The following is a 17,335-nucleotide window of genomic DNA, read 5'->3' as shown; positions in this document are numbered from 1 at the left end:
ATCTACTTGGAAAATAATATTTTCAGATTGGTCTTATCTTTTTTTAAAAAAAAAAATCACCACATACTAATAGGTAATTGTTCAACTGAAGCCATATTGACTCATGACAGCTTTTAAATGACCTAATGTTTATGTCAACATACAATGGGAACTACACATCACTTCTTTCATTAGCTCCTTATCTGTGTTTGAGTAGCCTGATGTTCAAGCTAGGTATAGCTTGAATAATCTTGGTTTCTTTACTATAAAAAGAAGTGTACCTAAACTGTTAATTGAAACAATTTCTGGATTGGGAGACTGGCCATGATCCAAAGACAGAGTGCCAATCTTAAATGGATATTAGTGTGAGACTGCCTACACATAATAACGTTCAACTGAAATAAATTCAGAAGCTATATGTATAGATATATATATATATAAAGGATAATTTGACAAAATAAATTATGACTTTATCTTACGTTATTCATATTTTATTTTCTTGGCTTAATGGTATAAATTATGAAATCTGAAATAGAAAATATCCTATTAAAGTAGTTCAGAAGAGATTTACTCAGTTTTTTGATCTTTACCAAAGTCCATCAGTAATTTTCATTCCATTTCTTTGCTGATCTTTTTAAAGAAGAATCTAAAAATATCCACAGTTTTATCCAAATGTGTAAATTTTTTTAAAAAAACATTTTCAGCTGTTTCCATTGTTTGGTTCAGCTAAAAAGTGGACCCCCTACCATGTGACTTGAAAGTACTTCTTAAGAATTCCAGGAAATAAACTCATGCTATCACTTACCATCTGGGTCTCCATCTTTGTTGGGGGCAGGAAAGGATACTTCCATATATTAAAAACAAAAAAAAAGCCAGAACTGAGTCGATCTTCAAAATAAATATCTCATTTGATGGACTTCTCAAACTTGGCAGTGACCAAGCATCTACGGGAATGTCTGCTATGGGCCCAAAAACTAAATGGAGATTTTAATGGGATTCCCTTTGGGGAAATGTAGGTGGGATTGTTGTTTGTTTGTTTTGTTTTTGTGATTCCTAGATTTTGCATTTCTGGACTCACCCAAATACCTGTTCTATTTCTTGCTCTTTTCTTCTCTTCTCTCCTCTCTTCATCTTCTCTTTTAAATGACAGATCTTGAAAGCTGAATCCATTACGCAAATCTTACTGATATTATAATGCATATAAACATTAGAATTTCTTTTGATGGGAACATTTATTTAAATAGTTTCAAGTTATGTATTAATATGACAATTAAAATATTATACATAAATGTTAAAGGCTAGATCTGCGGACTCTGCAGTACGACAGGAATAATGCAGAGAATGTGAAGAAGGTGTTAAAGGCTGGATGAGGGGTCTTTAAAGAACACTTGAAGGAAACAAAATAGCATACATGAAAATGTTTAAAATATATTTCAGATTTTGTATCTTTTCCTTTGCTCTCCTTTTGTCTTCCTGAACTTTGTTGCTGATAGAAAAAAATGTAAGGCAGAAAGGGTTGATGGACAGAAGCTGTTTATTCTTGGAAGCATTTCTAATCCATTGTCTTTCAATTATGAAGGAGGAAAGAAAGAAGTCTGGTTATCCAGCAAAAATGCCCACGTGGTCAATCTGAAATAACTTCTCCAAGGTCTCTACAAATTTAGCAATGTCCAGTGTGTGTGTGTGTGTGTGTGTGTGTGTGTGTGTGTGTGTGTGTGTGTGCGGCATATCTGCTGAAATTCCCGATACCTTCTGGTTCTGATAGAGTCTTCAGATGAATCCAGGAGAAGGTTTGATATTCTTACAGAGGGAATAATGATAATAATAGAAAATTCAGCTGCATGAACACAAGTCTGTGCCCACATGATATTGAGCAATCTGATTATTTGTATACAGTTCAATAAGATGACCATTATAGCCTATTATCACTATGCATTTATAAAGTTATTTCATATATTTTAGGGTGGCTTTACACGGAAATATTCTTTAAGCTCCAAAACGGGGACTCTTCTTCCAGAATTCCCCAGTGCTCAGCATCTTATGTTGGACCAGTGTATCTCTAAAGACAAGGTAAAATGTGAAGTGTTTGCATACTAAACTGACTTCTAAATGTGCACTTTTTATATCACCTGTCTTCTCAAATGATTCACTGTAGTGATATGAAACAGCTACAAATGTTTGTAATCAAACAGACTTGACTGATTTATAGAGGGAACAAAACTTTACTATCACCCTTTAAAGGGTTTTCCATTGGAACAGTGGTTGAATTATTTACATATTAACTTGCCTAATATTTTACAAACAGAGGGATTTGTACTGACAAAGGCAAAACAAAGAAATAGTTAAGAGTCCTATCCATTCAAAATACCAATGGACTAATTTAACACTGATAAGGCAGAAGCAAATTATTTGAGGCAAATTACGAAGTGGATTTTTCTACTTTTTTTCTTTTACTCAATGAACACAACTTAGCACTTCTGTATTTCTTTATCATTTGATAATGATGTACATATCACTCTGATTCTTAAATAGTGTTCTTAATGTGGCTGATTCCTTGTATTTCTTTGTGAAGAAATGCAGATGATTGTTAACCAACTTTAAATAATTATTTCATAATTATTGAACCAACTAAGACTCAAAATGTCCTTAACCCTATAATTATGAACACAAAGGGACACACACACACACATATATGGATACTGTGCTAAAACACCAATCAATAAATCAACATTATTTCAGTCTTCACCAGTATAAAATGTAGAAAAATACAAAGGTCAGTAAATTGATCACTTTAAATATATACATAAAATATATTTACTATATTTTATTTTATTGTATTACATATAAGTAAAGGTCTATTATTCAAAAATATATACACATATATATATAAACATATATAAAACATAAAAATATATAAACATATATATATGTTTATATATATATAAACAAACACATATAAACATATATACAAAAGGATAAAATTTGTAATGAAGATCTGATATCTGTAAAACACTAAAAAGCTAAAAAACGTAAAACAATCTGACCTAACCTTAACCATAGAGTAATACATAACCAGTTAAATTGTTAATAAAATATTTTATTTAAAAAGTTAATAAAATGATAATATAGTCTTTAAATAGGAAATCCAAATATCTAGGAACTGTGCTGAAAATAGAAATATTGAATAAGCTGAATCAGTGCTTACTAGCAATCTTGTCCTGCCTTATTTTATGCCTAACCACACACTACTTGTAAATAATGAAATAATTAATGTGTAGAAGTAATAAGTGAATAGTAACAGTCTCATATCCTTTTGAGGAATGGCTTGAGGAATAAGTGCATTTAAAACATCTCTATAATATGTACTATGGAGGAAAATATGTTCATTAGTGAACTTGGTCACCAGGACATAGAGTACACGAACCATTAAAGGCATCTTCCTGTATCTTCTTTTTAGTGCAGGGTTCCCCAAACCCCGGTCCATGGACCGGCACCGGGCCACGGACCAGCACTGGGCCGCAGCATGCCAGAAACCAGTCCGCGCAAACAAGCAAAGCCCTATTTGCAGAATGCAGACAGTACATGAAACCACCCCCCTCCATCCCCCCACCCCAGTCCGCAGAAAAACCTCTCTCCACAGAACTGTCCCTGGTGCCCAAAAAGTTGAGGACCTCTGTTTTAGTGCATCTGAAGGAAGGTCCCTAAAATGTAGCCACTTTTCTATTTAAGAAAATCTGTGTCATATTGGAAACAGATACTGGCATGCATCTATGACTTTCACTCATAGGAAGAACTGGGACTGAATGTATTTTAGGAGTGGCCTTTTTTTTTTTTTATTGAAAGTTTTATAAATTTTACAAAAAGACCAAAACAATACAAAACAAAAAACAACATATACAAAAAAATAAAAAAAATAAAAAACTAAACATATAAAAAAAAACCCCATCCCCCACCCCTCACAAACACCCTCCCTTCCCCCCCCCCCGAGCTTCCCAGAGCAGAATATAGGCTTAGTTAAAAATTAACAAATAAAAATAAAAATTAAATTAAAAAAATTATATTTATATATATATAAAAAAGTATCTATATATAACATTCTCTCTATATAAAAATAAAACTTATGAAAAAACTATGTGATATTTTTTTATACCCAGTCTAAATTGTATAAATTTTATCCATTTATCCCAAACGGCAAGAAACTTCTCTTGCGTTTGTTACTTTAAGAAAGCCGAAATCTTTGCCATTTCCGCCAGGAGGAGTGGCCTTTTAAGACCTATAATCTGCTCATATCCCACTGAAAATAATTATATTTACAAATATAATTCTCGAGGTGATATGCATGATAAGTTTAAGTAATACAAATATGTAAACTGATTAGATTTAATTTCCAAATACAGAGTAATACCCATGTTAGGACAGTCTGAATATATATCTCATGTAAAGTACAATTAAAATTGTTAAATTAGATCTAATCTGCATAGACAAATTTAGCATGAAAAAAACATTGTTGACAATAATCATCAACATTTTATCTATGTATTTTGTAATTAATGTTAATAGAGGCCTGGATCAGTAATAGTTTCTTGATTTGATGATACATTTCAATAATTACTGGATTATATTAAAGAATGGGATTCTAGTGTCAGTTACCAAAATATCTTGCTGATTAAAATATAGGATTTGATTTTCAAATAAAATTTCAGTTTGCGCATGTTCAGTTTTGCATATCCTTCCCTCATTATTGCAATAGGTTTGGACAATTCTGTTCTGTTATTGAATGTCAAGACTCTGTATCTCTGTGTGTTTACAATATTTTTTAAAAAATTAAACTTAATTTAATTTAAATGTTTAATCAATTATTTTTTTATAATTTAATTAATTTGACTAATTAATGCCCAAACAAAACTACATAAATAACATTCTAGAAAAAAATTCAACAGGGGCTCCATCTAAGAAAAACAGAACAGAACTGCAGAAACAGAAACTTCCAGAACATGGGAAGAGAGGGAATCATCCATATCTCCCCAGAGTGGGGGAATGTTGTCCCAGAGAGTTTGGTTTGGTTTGATTAACTGCAAAGCAGTCTTTTTTGTAGATACGGACTGAGAAAGCTAGAAACGTGCTAATGAACATCTATGCATGTATGAGGTCCAACCAACTCACATTTTCTGAGCCCCCATTCTTCCTGACTCTAAAAACGTTAATATATCCTCCAAACATTCATAAGGAAACTAGATATACATTGGAGTTCACATAATAAGGGTTCATTGGCTTTTCACTGCTTGTTAAATTGTACCCATTTATTCTGAAATTGTCCTCTATTAATATAAAAGCTAAGCCAAATCTCCCTCACCCCCTATCCAAATCTTTCAGCAGTATGTGATCAGGTCCACTGGTACTTCTGGGTGACTAGTATAGCACATGTACCTTTGATCTATAGTAACTTAGTAGCAATTCTAAATGGGTCTCTAGCCTCACAGGTAATACTCCAGACCATGTCAGCATTATGATGATGAGAGTATATCCTCCAGGTTGAAATTATTAAGATGGTAACACCCGCAAGTTTAGGAGCACTGAATCTTTTTCAAGAGGGGCATGCATGCTATTTGCTAATTAGTTAATCACAGGAGTTGGACACCAAGAAAGTAAATGAATATTTTTAGGGAGTCCAATTGATCTAGTAGCTTTAAAATATAGAGGTGAACCTATTTGTTTTTACAGCTTGAAATATCATTTATTTATTTATTTTATTTATTTACCCACCCAATTTTATATTGCCCATCTCACCTGTATGACACTGGGCAGTTTATGAATAAATGTATGTGAGGGTATGAGAGTACCCCCTGCACACTATACTTAGGACTCCCTCTGTCTATATCAAACATCCTTAATATATCCTTCCCCAAAACAAAGATTTGATTGGTCACAACCCTGACAACAAGTTTATCAACATTGACAAACTACATTTGTTTTCTTTATTTTATGAAGGCCAGATTCCATAAACAAAAAGTGGCAGAGTAGTTGTTTGGCAACAGTTAGAGAACAATGGGCAGTGTCCTGGTTAAGTTGAAACTCCTGTAAGGAAGGATATTGCAGTAGGGATAAACAAGATTGGGACAGCGAATTCTGTTCTTTAAAGCCCTATCCTATCTAACTGGCAAAGAGTCATTGCTAGAAGTACATTAATGGTCTTTCTATGACTAAGTTAACCCCATGAGTCATTATTCTTTTAATTTTCAGTCACCTGCAATCTGTCCTCCCTTCCCAAACACAAAATATTACAGAAGAAATTCCTGAAAGAGATATAAAGATTTTGTTTAATGTAACTTTGTTTTAATTTTTAATTCCTAAAATAGGTGGATACCCTTATCATGATGTACAAAACTCACTGCCAATGTGTCCTTGACAATGCCATTAATGGAAACTTTGAAGAGGTAAGACCTGTACAACTATAGGTCAATCTGTTTCTGATATAAGGAGCATGGCCAGAAACCTCACTCATATTTGCTCTCTTACATCTCCTTCCTAGATCCAACATTTCCTATTACATTTCTGGCAAGGAATGCCAGAGCATCTTCTCCCCCTGCTTGAAAATGCAATTATCCTGGACATCTTCTGTGTTTGCGACTCAATACTCTATAAGGTATGTTGCCTTCTGTCATAACTACTAAATTGTATGATTTAATGTAGCTGTTGGAAGAATGATTAAATAACTAGAAAAGTATCATACTGAAAAAAAATAAAATAAAGCATACAGCATTTTTTATTAAATCCAGTTTTGGTTTTGCCCTGGCCTCATCTACTTCTCCAAATGGCACTGAAGTAAGTGATGCAAACTGACTGAGATGCATTTGAAGCCACCTCTGGTTTAATAAGTAGTTGATGAACAAAGTATCCCAGCACTTTGTTATGTTTTTCTAAGTTCCTTGAACTGACTCAGGAAGACAATTGAGTCTGTACTATATTATAATAATAATAATAATAATAATAATAATAATAATAATAATAATAATAATAATAATAATAATAATAATAATAACCAAATGAAATAATAATAAGAACCAAATGAAGAACAGAATAGAGGCATGGGAAGACAAAGCACTACATGGCCAATACATGAAAAAAATAGCTGGGAAAGCAGATAATAATAAAACCTGGCAATGGCTAAGAGCAGGAAAATTGAAGAAAGAGACCGAGGGACTAATTCTGGCTGCACAAGACCAAGCCTTAAGGACAAATGCATACAAAGTCAAAATTGAGAAGACAGCAACAGACAGTAAGTGCCGCCTATGCAAAGAAGCTGAAGAAACAGTGGACCACTTGGTAAGCTGTTGCAAGAAGATTGCACAAACTGATTACAAGCAGCGGCATGACAAAGTAGCAACAATGGTGCATTGGAAGATCTGCAAAAAATATCATTTGCCTGTAAGCAAAAACTGGTGGGATCATAAAATAGAGAAAGTCATAGAAAATGATAAAATTAAACTGCTCTGGGACTTCAGAATTCAAACAGACAAGCACCTGCAACATAACACCCCAGACTTAACAATTGTCGATAAGAAAGACAAAAAAGTCTGGATAGTGGACGTGGCAGTGCCTGGAGATAGCAGAATAGAAGAGAAAGAACTGGAGAAGATAACAAAATACAAAGACCTACAAATAGAAATAGAAAGACTGTGGCAAAAGCAAGCAAGGGTAGTACCAATAGTCATAGGCTCCTTGGGTGCAATCCCAAAACAACTGGAGCACCACTTGAACACCATTGGCATTGACAAATTCGCTATTAGTCAATTGCAAAAGGCGGCCTTATTAGGAACTGCTTCCATCCTGCGACGATATCTGTAATACCATCAAACATCCACATCTGCCTATCCCAGGTCTTGGGTAAGGACTCGATAGGTAGACAAAATGCCAAATCCAGTCTGAACATCTCGCTGACTGTGCGATGATCGATAATAATAATAAAGTTGGAAGGGACCTTGGAGGTCATCTAGTCCAACCCCCTGCTCAGGCAGGAAACCCTATACCATTTCAGACAAATGGCTGTCCAGTCTCTTCTTAAAAACCTCCAGTGTTGGATGCATCTTTTATTTCATGTCAATTTTCCTGACAGGAGGAGCCTCGTGCAATAGATAACTGAAGCCATTTTTAAGTTTGGCCTAATAGGTTGCAACACACCCAACTGTTTCCAGCATTTCAAGACTAGTTTGCAATTTACATCTGACAATTTGTTGTTCTATACATGCACATATATGCACTTCTACCAAAGGTCACATATTACTGAAGTAACAATATGTGAACCAATATGAGTAGGGAAGTAAAGTGAAGATCCTGTATTGAGCAAAAAATCATGTGTATGATTACACAAGAAGAGTCATTAATTGATGCATTCTTATTTGCAATGGGGTGAATTTTTATTTGCAACCAAGTAGTAACAGGGCCTGTTAGCCTGATTCCATGCACTTTATAGCATTGTAGAGATATTAATTTTCCTCCTTCTGTATTCAAGGTCCTTATAGATGTACTCATCCCGGCAACTATGCAAGAAATGCCAGAAGGGTAGGTAGCACTGTAGGTGAATTTGTTGAAAACATAAGGTCAGTATTCTGATAGTTGAAACCTTAGAATAATATTTTTGCTATTTTTTAATATAACAAATTTAATACAACAAATTCTTCAATATAAATGGTATAACTATAGTATAACTATCTCAAGAACTACTACCTGAACCTGGCTAGTTGTTGAGATATATGGGAGAATTCCTTTTAAGAATGCCATTCACTGGAGAAAAGGGCTTTCTTTTCCAAAATATGGATTTTTTTTTTCTTATAGAACTAGGATTGGTTTCTGATTTCTTGGCTTTTAGAAAATAAATTAAGGTACATCTCTTTTAGTCTTGCACCTGGCACTGATGATAATGAAATGTCTGCAAGAACAGGTTCATTATTTAACTTGGCGGTCACTTTTTGGCCATTATCTGTAGTAGAGAAATATTTATTGATAAGATTGTGTGAGATGGGCACTTATTTGATGACATTTCAAAATCATCAAAGTTCAAAGTGGACCACAAAAGAATTAATAGTAGTACTTGTATGGCCCTTATTTTCATTTAGCTTTCAGTTCCCCAGAAGTTCATATTAATGTATGAAGCTTGAGTTCTTTTTTTCGTTATCAAAAACTATTCTAAATGGGCTTTCTATTGTTGAAATCCCACCATCCACCTGTCAGATTGTCTTCAAAATTTCCTTTGCTTCCCTGCATGGGTTTGCATGTAGCAGCAGATAGATAAGCAATAGTTCTGTGGCGTAGTGAGTGCCAGGCTACTTTTCATCATGAACGGTGACAGTGGTCCAATAGTTTACCCTCATTTGAATCCTGTTTTATTAGGAAGATGATACTTTCTACCTCTATTATTTTAAGTTCTGTTGTAGAATAAAGTATTATAAAATACTTCAAAAGTTTAGATTGGAAGGGATTGCAGTGTTAGTAGCCCGTTTATTCAGTCAAAATCTGTTGTTGTAATACTAGGACAAATCAGACAATGGAAATTAAAATTGGTATAATGGCATTGGCACAACTTGTTATAACGATATTTGCCATATTGGAAATCCTTCTTCCCAGTCTTACACATCTATTGTTCTGGTTCTGGCCATGTAGTTTTCCTATTAAATTCAGACTGTAAAGTCTGATTTGTGTTGAGCTATCACTTTTCTGGATGAAGCTGTTAATATTTTTTAACCCTATAACATGAACATATCCATGTCATTTTATAGATTTCAAACTCTTTATTTTTTGTTTCAGAATATTGGCTGATATAAGAAATTTTGCTAAAAACTGGGAACACTGGATGATTTCTGCACTAGAAAATCTGCCAGAAGAACTTGCAGCAAAGAAATTACCAATTGCACGGAGATTTGTATCTTCCCTGAAGCGTCAGACCTCCTTTTTACACTTAGCCCAGGTAGAGCTTAAGTAATGAACGGGACAGCATTTATTTTGTAAATTCAGTAGGTACTGTATGCACTCAAGTATTTGCAGAAATTCCTAGTAGAAATGCTATGAAACTATACTGCAAATGCAATGCAAATAGCCTTCTTCGAAATAAGAGGAGAGAGGTACAAGCCATTTGTCTCCTCTAAAAATGCATTCATATGTCAGGGCTACTTAAAGAAGCAAGATGAAAAACTTTTAGTAATAGTTCAAAACTGTTCTGTATTTGTTATTCTCTCTCTCTCTCTGTCCTCTCTTTCCCTCCCTCCCTCCCTCTCTTCAAACTGGCTCCCATATGGGACTTCAGTTCATTTCTGTTCATTTGCTGACTGTTCAAAGTTACAATGGCACTGAAAAAAGTTACTTGTAACAATTTTTCACACTTATGACCACTGTAGTATCCCCATGGTCATGTGATTAAAATACAGGTACTTGGGAACTGACATTTATGACGGTTGCAGTGTCCTGGGACCTTGTGATCAACTTTGGCGAACCTTTTGACAAGCAAAATCAATGGAGAAATTAGATTCATTTAACAACTGGGTCACTAACTTACCAACTGCAGTGAGTCACATAACAATTATGGCAAGAAAGGTTGTAAAATGGGGCAAACTCACTTAACAAATGTCTCACTTAGCCACAGAAATTTTGGGCTCTACTATGTGGTTAAAAGTCGAGGATTATCTGTGTTTGCTGTTGAGGCCGCTAGGATTTAGTTACCAATCTGATAGCACTTTTAGCAATGTATTAATTTCATTAAATACATCACATAATATTAATATTCAGGCAGCAAAATAATCATATCCGACCATGAATAATTTTCGAAATGTAGCTGTGCTCTGCCACAGCTACTCCATCAACAGAAATTCAGGATTTTCCCTCTGTTTTTTTCTTCGTAGATTGCACGTCCCGCTCTCTTTGATCAACATATAGTGAATGCCATGGTTGCTGATATTGACAAGGTTGATCTGTATGGCATTGGATCCCAGGCACTTCTCACTGTCTCAGGAAGCCTGGACTCTGAGGTGGAGGGCTACACCGAATGTACGCTTCTGCTTGCATTTGAAAGGATTGTGTTTCTCAGCCTTTCCCAGGGCCTTTGTTCTATGCTGTAAAACTGAACTGCATACTCGAATTTGCCTTATACTTTCCATATCTGATATGATTCTGTTTTGCATTAGAAGCCAATTTAAAGCAAAGCTGGCTTCACACATATATCAACATGGACCTATCTGTAGAAATACCCAATTTACTACAGATATCTGAAATTCCCTGATCACAGGAGATTCCCAGTTCAATTCAATAGCATAAGCAGCTTTGGATCAGCTTTCCCACTGCCTGCAAAGAACTGTCTTTGGCCCTAAAATTTCCCATAACTTAACACATGGATTAAAAAGCAGCTTGAAATATCAAAATTCATAAAACGGGACATATCTTTTGGAAAGGATATACAGGTACTCCTCGACTTATGACCACAATTGAGCCCACTGTTGCTAAGTGAGACATTTGTTAAGTGAATTTTGCCCCATTTTAAAACCCTTATTGCCACAGTTGTTAAGTGAGTCACAGTTGTTAAGTTAGTCACATGATTGTTAAGTGACTCTGACGTCCCCATTGGCCTTGCTTGTCAGAAGGTTGCAATGACTCTGGAACACTGCAGCTGCCATAAATACGAGTCAGTTGCCAAGAGTCTGAATTTTGATCACGTGACCATGAGGTTGCTGCGATGGTTGTAAGTCTGAAAAACAGTCATAAGTCATTTTTTCAGTGCCATTGTAACTTCGAATGGCCACCTAAACAAACTGTTGTAAGTCGAGAACAGTAATCAGCTGTTGTGTATGTTATTTGAAATGTTAGTCCCTTCTTCCTTCCCTTCCTCTTCCGCATAGCTATTTCACACACACACACACACACACACACACACACACACACACACACACATATATATATATATATATTTGTTTTCTGAGGTTTTCGCGGGTGTTTGTATGTAGGTCTTTGGTTATTTTGGTTATTTTGGTCTTTGGTTATTCGGGTTTTCTCCCACGTAAAATTGGAAGCACGAAGCCAAAAGCACCAGCCTGAAGATGACGAATGAGACTTCGTCGAAACGTCGCCAAGACACTTCCAATTTTACGTGGGAGAAAACCCGAATAACCAAAGACATGGGAGAAAACCATTTGTTGGATTCCTTTTTTGGTTTCCTTATTTAATTGACAAAGATTATTTTCTTTGTTCTTCCTTTTTTTATTTTATTTATTTATTTATTATTTTATTTATGCAATTAAAGAGAAATATTTAATGTGGCTTGGCTTTTCTCAAATAAGTATAGCTTCTAAAAAAATATTAGATTAAAAACTAGTAAAACAAAATTCAGATTACAAATACTTTCCAATTTTTGTATGCAGTATGGTGTTCTTTGTTTTCTTTACAGTTCAGCTTTATTATTCCCTGGACAAAATTTTCTAAATTCACTCTCTTATCTTTTTAGATAGTGATGGTTGATGGTTGATAGTGGGACATCAAAGTTTCTGAATTCATCCCAGTACATAATGGCGTATCCTGAAAGTTCTTGAATTAGTTCTTTATTAGCCATAATAATATGAAATGGCAAATATAATTGTAAGGATAACATATGCACCCATATTCCTAAAAGCGTAGCTACACATTATATATAAGTCCTTATAAATAAATCTTAGTAGTTCTTTTTCTCCATAAAACAGCCACTTCCCGATGAGATGAGTAAGCATAACATTGGAAGGGCAAAAGAAAAGCTTAATTTTCTTCCACTCTGTCATCTCTCTACTATAATCTTCCCCAGACATTGGCTTTTTGGTTTGGTTAACATGCATCTGTGTGCAATAGGCAGCTAGAATCTGAATTCAGGTATATGCCATAGAGCAGTGATGGCGAACCTTTTAGAGACCGAGTGCCCAAACCGCAACCCAAAACCACTTATTTATTGCATGGGGCCCATCAGCATTGTGGTGCCCTCGGGGGGCAGGGAAGCACCTCTGAATGCCACCTCTGGCACGTAAAAAACAGGGGTGCAAAAATGGGCCACCGTGCTGCAAGGCGCAAAAACAGCCACTGCCATGCCATGGGTGCAGATACAAGGCACTGCACCATGCAAAAATAGGGCAGGGCTAGTGAGTATCACACAGGCACTAGCCCCGCCTCATTTGTAGTGTGTGCATGCTCACGGCCCTGTGCACCCATGTGTGCATGTAAAATGCTTCCCCCTCCCTTTTCTTCCAGTCCGCCAATCAACAATGGTTGGTGACCTCTGCTGACCTCATGCCAACAGAGAAGGCTCTGAGTGCCACTTCTGGCACGCGTGCCATAGGTTCACCACCACTGCCATAGAGACAATATAATCCCATTGAGAACTCAGTCTTTAATGCATGAGTTCTCCAAAGAAGACTGCTAAGAGCATGTATAATGGGACAAAATTTTTTTGAAAAAGGATATGCATACAGTAATAGTTCTATGATACAAAATTTGAATATACAATAGAACTGGGTAGCTTGATTGATTGATACATCTGTCAGTTATGAATAAATGCAAAACCTTCCTAATCACATAACATTTCTGTGGGAAATAAGTCCAGCAGTTAGCTTGATGAACTCGAGAAAACTCCTATATTTTCTAACTCTTCCGATTTCCCCTTCACTGCTCTAATTCTCCCTTTTCCTTTCTTTTACATGCTACAAAACTTGTAACGATGGGTGAGTGGCTTCCTGTCCTGTTTAGAGTAAAACACAACCACATACTTTCCTTTTTACATGGTAGATGACTCTATTACAGTGTTCCAAGAACTGAAGGACCTCTTAAAGAAGAATGCTACTGTGGAATCATTTATTGAATGGCTGGACACTGTCATTGAGCAAAGAGTTATTAAGGTAAGACTAAAGTTGAAAATAAATGGCTTCCACTGGTGCCTGTTTATAACCTGATTTTATGGATATTGCCTTTATGATCAGCATCCTTTCTTCTTATGAAATCTTTTTTTTTCATCCAATTGTAAATAGTAAAATCCTCCAAAGTCTGGTTCTAGAACATTTCCCAAAATTTCCACCATGCTGTAATTTGGGAAAAAATATTAAGTATATCATATTAGCAGTATTTGAATTAGTTTAATATTAATTTTACATTTAAAGTCATTTAAATCGAGTCTAGGATTTTTGGACTGGGCCTCATCTATTTTTTTTTTCCCTTGTCCTGTTCTGATGCTATTATTTAAGGAGCAGCCCTAAGAATGCTACCTAAAGGTGAAAAACATCCTTGGCCCCCAAATTAAGCATGAATGTTTAGATTTGCTTTATTGTGTGATAGAGAGGGTATATTTCCATAGCACTTCAGATGTATATCAATTCATCTAGAATTATATATATATTTCAAAATATTTGTGTATAATTAATACTTTTGAGTTGTAAATGCAAATTAATCTTGCATTTATATTATATACAAAGGAACTGAAGGGTGTGTCTATGCCTTCTCCTTTAGTAACTTGTAGCCTACCTCATTTCCCATATATCAATTAAATTCCAATATTTAATTTTTCCCACAGAGCTTTTTTCTTATAATATAAAGCATATAGAGAGGCTAAAGGATGATGGACAGAGATGTAACAGTGAGGGAAGAAGAGGCACTGTCTGTCATATCCCGCTAATAAAATGATTGCTACTTTCACACAGCTTCTATCATTTTACAAAAATAAATAAATAAATCAGAGAATAAAATGATATTCCCAGGTTTGCTTAGTTAATCTTTAGATATTCATCATTTTAAAAAGCACTGGAGGAAAACTGTCCATCAATTAATATCTATTATGAAACACTGTTCTAGAATAAACATGTACAATATTCAGTGTTTTCTAGCCACGTCTGGAAAAAAGAACTGAACAATTTACTACATGAATCAAGATTAGAGAGTAAGGGGTAATGATTTACAGAGCACATAATCCTTCCATTGCCCTAGGCCTTCTGTTTGGTGAAAAGGAGTAGGGCCTCTCCATAATACCAAATGGCTTCTTTTGTTTGCTGTTTGCGAAAGTGGCACTTTATAATTTCACCACAAAGAGCTGAAGTCTGATGTCTTACTCAGTGCTAGAGGATTATCCAAAATGAGCGTGTGAACTGTTTGACCCTATTTATCCATGTGAAATGGGTATATATACCACTTTTCAGGGTAAAACCCGGTCATAAATGGCTTATAAACTATTTTTACGAAGGGTTTTGTGTTACACACAAAACATAATTTACAAGTTCAAAAATATTTTTATAAGCCAATAGTTTAAAGGAGTTTAAAATGCAACACAACATTTTAATCAAATAAAGATGTAAGGCCAATTTAGGTCCACTGAGATGGGTGGGACATTGCATACAAACTTTGGGGTAGAGAAGATGGGCCTAAAATTGGAAGGGTCTGTCTTTAGTCCTACCAGATTGATTGGAGATCTCAAAGAGGATCTCTCGTACATGTGTTCTGTCAGATAAACCAATGGAAGCCTTGGTGTGATCGCTGCTATCTTTTTAATATATCTGCAGTCAGACTATTCACTGATTTAATCTTCAGCTATATGATACTTGATTAACTGTTTATATGTAGTACGAAACCATACTGAATAATCTAAACTTATTGCCTCTCCTATCCAAATTTGAGCTTCCATTTAATGTTAAATCAAGGAGGATAATATAAGAGGTAGAAGAGTAAAATTTAACAAGGAAATATATCATATTCACAATGCAATTATTCTAAGAACTGAAGTATATGTTTCTATGGATACCAATTCAGCCTTTCATCCTTGGTTAATAGCAATAATTGGTGAGTAATTTTCAAAGCATACAGAAGAATAATTTTAAAAACTTGCCATCCCCTTATATCTTGATCCAAATCAGGCCTTTCTCTACTGGTTGATATTGAAATAATCCATATGTGCATGTTATATAGGAGGGGTCTTCAAACTTGGCCCTTTTATGACTTGTGGACTTCAACTCCCAGAATTCCTTAGCCGGGCACACTGGCTGAGGAATTCTGGGAGTTGAAGTCCACAAGTCATAAAAGGGCCAAGTTTGAAGACCCCTGCTCTAGAGGATGTGTAAAGTTCCAGATGAGGAAAAAGAGGAGAGAGTTTGGCCTGTTGGAAGCCTACAATGACGAGAAGAAAACTAGAAGTGTACTAGGTATGGATAGTAAGAAGGTTGCTTTCTTGCATGTATGGCATTCACATCTTGTGAGATTTTCAGGCGATACACAGTTAAAGCACATTTTGTTCCCAATACATTTGATAAAGCCAAGACTTCTTGCAGACCAGAAATTCTACTTTTTGTCCTGCAAACTTAGTATTATTTTATTGCAACAGTTGTGACTCCATCCTAGGTTCTTTGCTTGTTTTCTCCCTATAAGCAAGCTTGAACCTCTCCCCTTCACACAGTATTATTCACTGCAAGGACTTACTTAGTCCTTGCATATTCTTCCCACAAAAGATTTTGAACTTCCATTGTTTAATTAAATACCACCTCCCTATTCTTTCACCAAGGTATAGTTCATCATTGAGAATGCAGTTTCTGACCCCTGAGCTTATATCCCTGAACTCCATGCCAAGTAATTTCCATGATTTGTTTTCTTCCTTGCCAGAGTGTATGAAAGATTGTAGTAGAAATTTTCTAGGCAGAAAAGATGGATTCTACACATATTGAATCAAAAAACAAAACAAAACAAAACAAAAATCAAATGTAAAGTCCAACTTATTAATGGGAGAGAAAAATGAGTTTGCTTATTTTTGGATAATTCCTGATATCTTGTTTCATTTTTGAGACTCTCACATTTTTTTAACCAGCATTTGCTCTTTATAACAGCAACTGCAGATAGTAGACCACTGCCAACCTTTATCAGCACTTCTTGTGGTCATTTTTAGTTTGCATAAGAAATGCAAAATACCAGTTTAAAATACTGAACTTCACCAGTACATGTAGACATTCCAAATATTATAAATATGCTATTATATACATCATGATAGAGCTGCTGGGGACACACAAGAGATATTAAACAAAATAAAATTATATAACAGAAATAATAATAATAATTGTTTTTAATTCATTAAATTGTTCTTCCACTGCTAACAAAAGGAAGTCGGTGGAAAGCCAATCCATTTATGTAATATTACTCAAAAAGTCACAGCTGTATTATTATGCCTGAAGCAAAGTGTTTTAAAAACAACTCCTCTAAATTGCTTGTGAACTCTCAGAAAGATCCCAACCCATATTAAGAGAAGACTTTGGGGTAGAAAATTTAATTTCAAATTCCTGATTGCTTAATACATTTTATAGGTTTGAACTCTCAGGGCTTCTCTAAACTGCCTCAC

The 17,335-nt window shown here is 35.1% G+C and overlaps 1 protein-coding gene across 1 annotated transcript in view; it reads left to right on the top strand.

The window, feature by feature from the left end:
• RFX6 (regulatory factor X6) overlaps positions 1 to 17,335 on the top strand; it is a 41,753-nt gene that overhangs the window by 14,804 nt on the left and 9,614 nt on the right. Inside the window, exons 7-13 of the mRNA XM_039355471.1 lie at positions 1,942 to 2,049; positions 6,336 to 6,413; positions 6,509 to 6,622; positions 8,489 to 8,538; positions 9,781 to 9,940; positions 10,869 to 11,013; positions 13,777 to 13,871. Coding sequence (XP_039211405.1) covers positions 1,942 to 2,049; positions 6,336 to 6,413; positions 6,509 to 6,622; positions 8,489 to 8,538; positions 9,781 to 9,940; positions 10,869 to 11,013; positions 13,777 to 13,871 — 750 coding nt within the window. The remainder of the gene's footprint in view (positions 1 to 1,941; positions 2,050 to 6,335; positions 6,414 to 6,508; positions 6,623 to 8,488; positions 8,539 to 9,780; positions 9,941 to 10,868; positions 11,014 to 13,776; positions 13,872 to 17,335) is intronic.

This window comes from Crotalus tigris, unplaced genomic scaffold (assembly GCF_016545835.1).
Source record: "Crotalus tigris isolate CLP2741 ecotype Arizona unplaced genomic scaffold, ASM1654583v1 scf7180000018691.1937549, whole genome shotgun sequence".
Classification (NCBI taxonomy): domain Eukaryota; kingdom Metazoa; phylum Chordata; class Lepidosauria; order Squamata; family Viperidae; genus Crotalus; species Crotalus tigris.
This window is presented reverse-complemented; position numbering and strand designations above follow the sequence as displayed.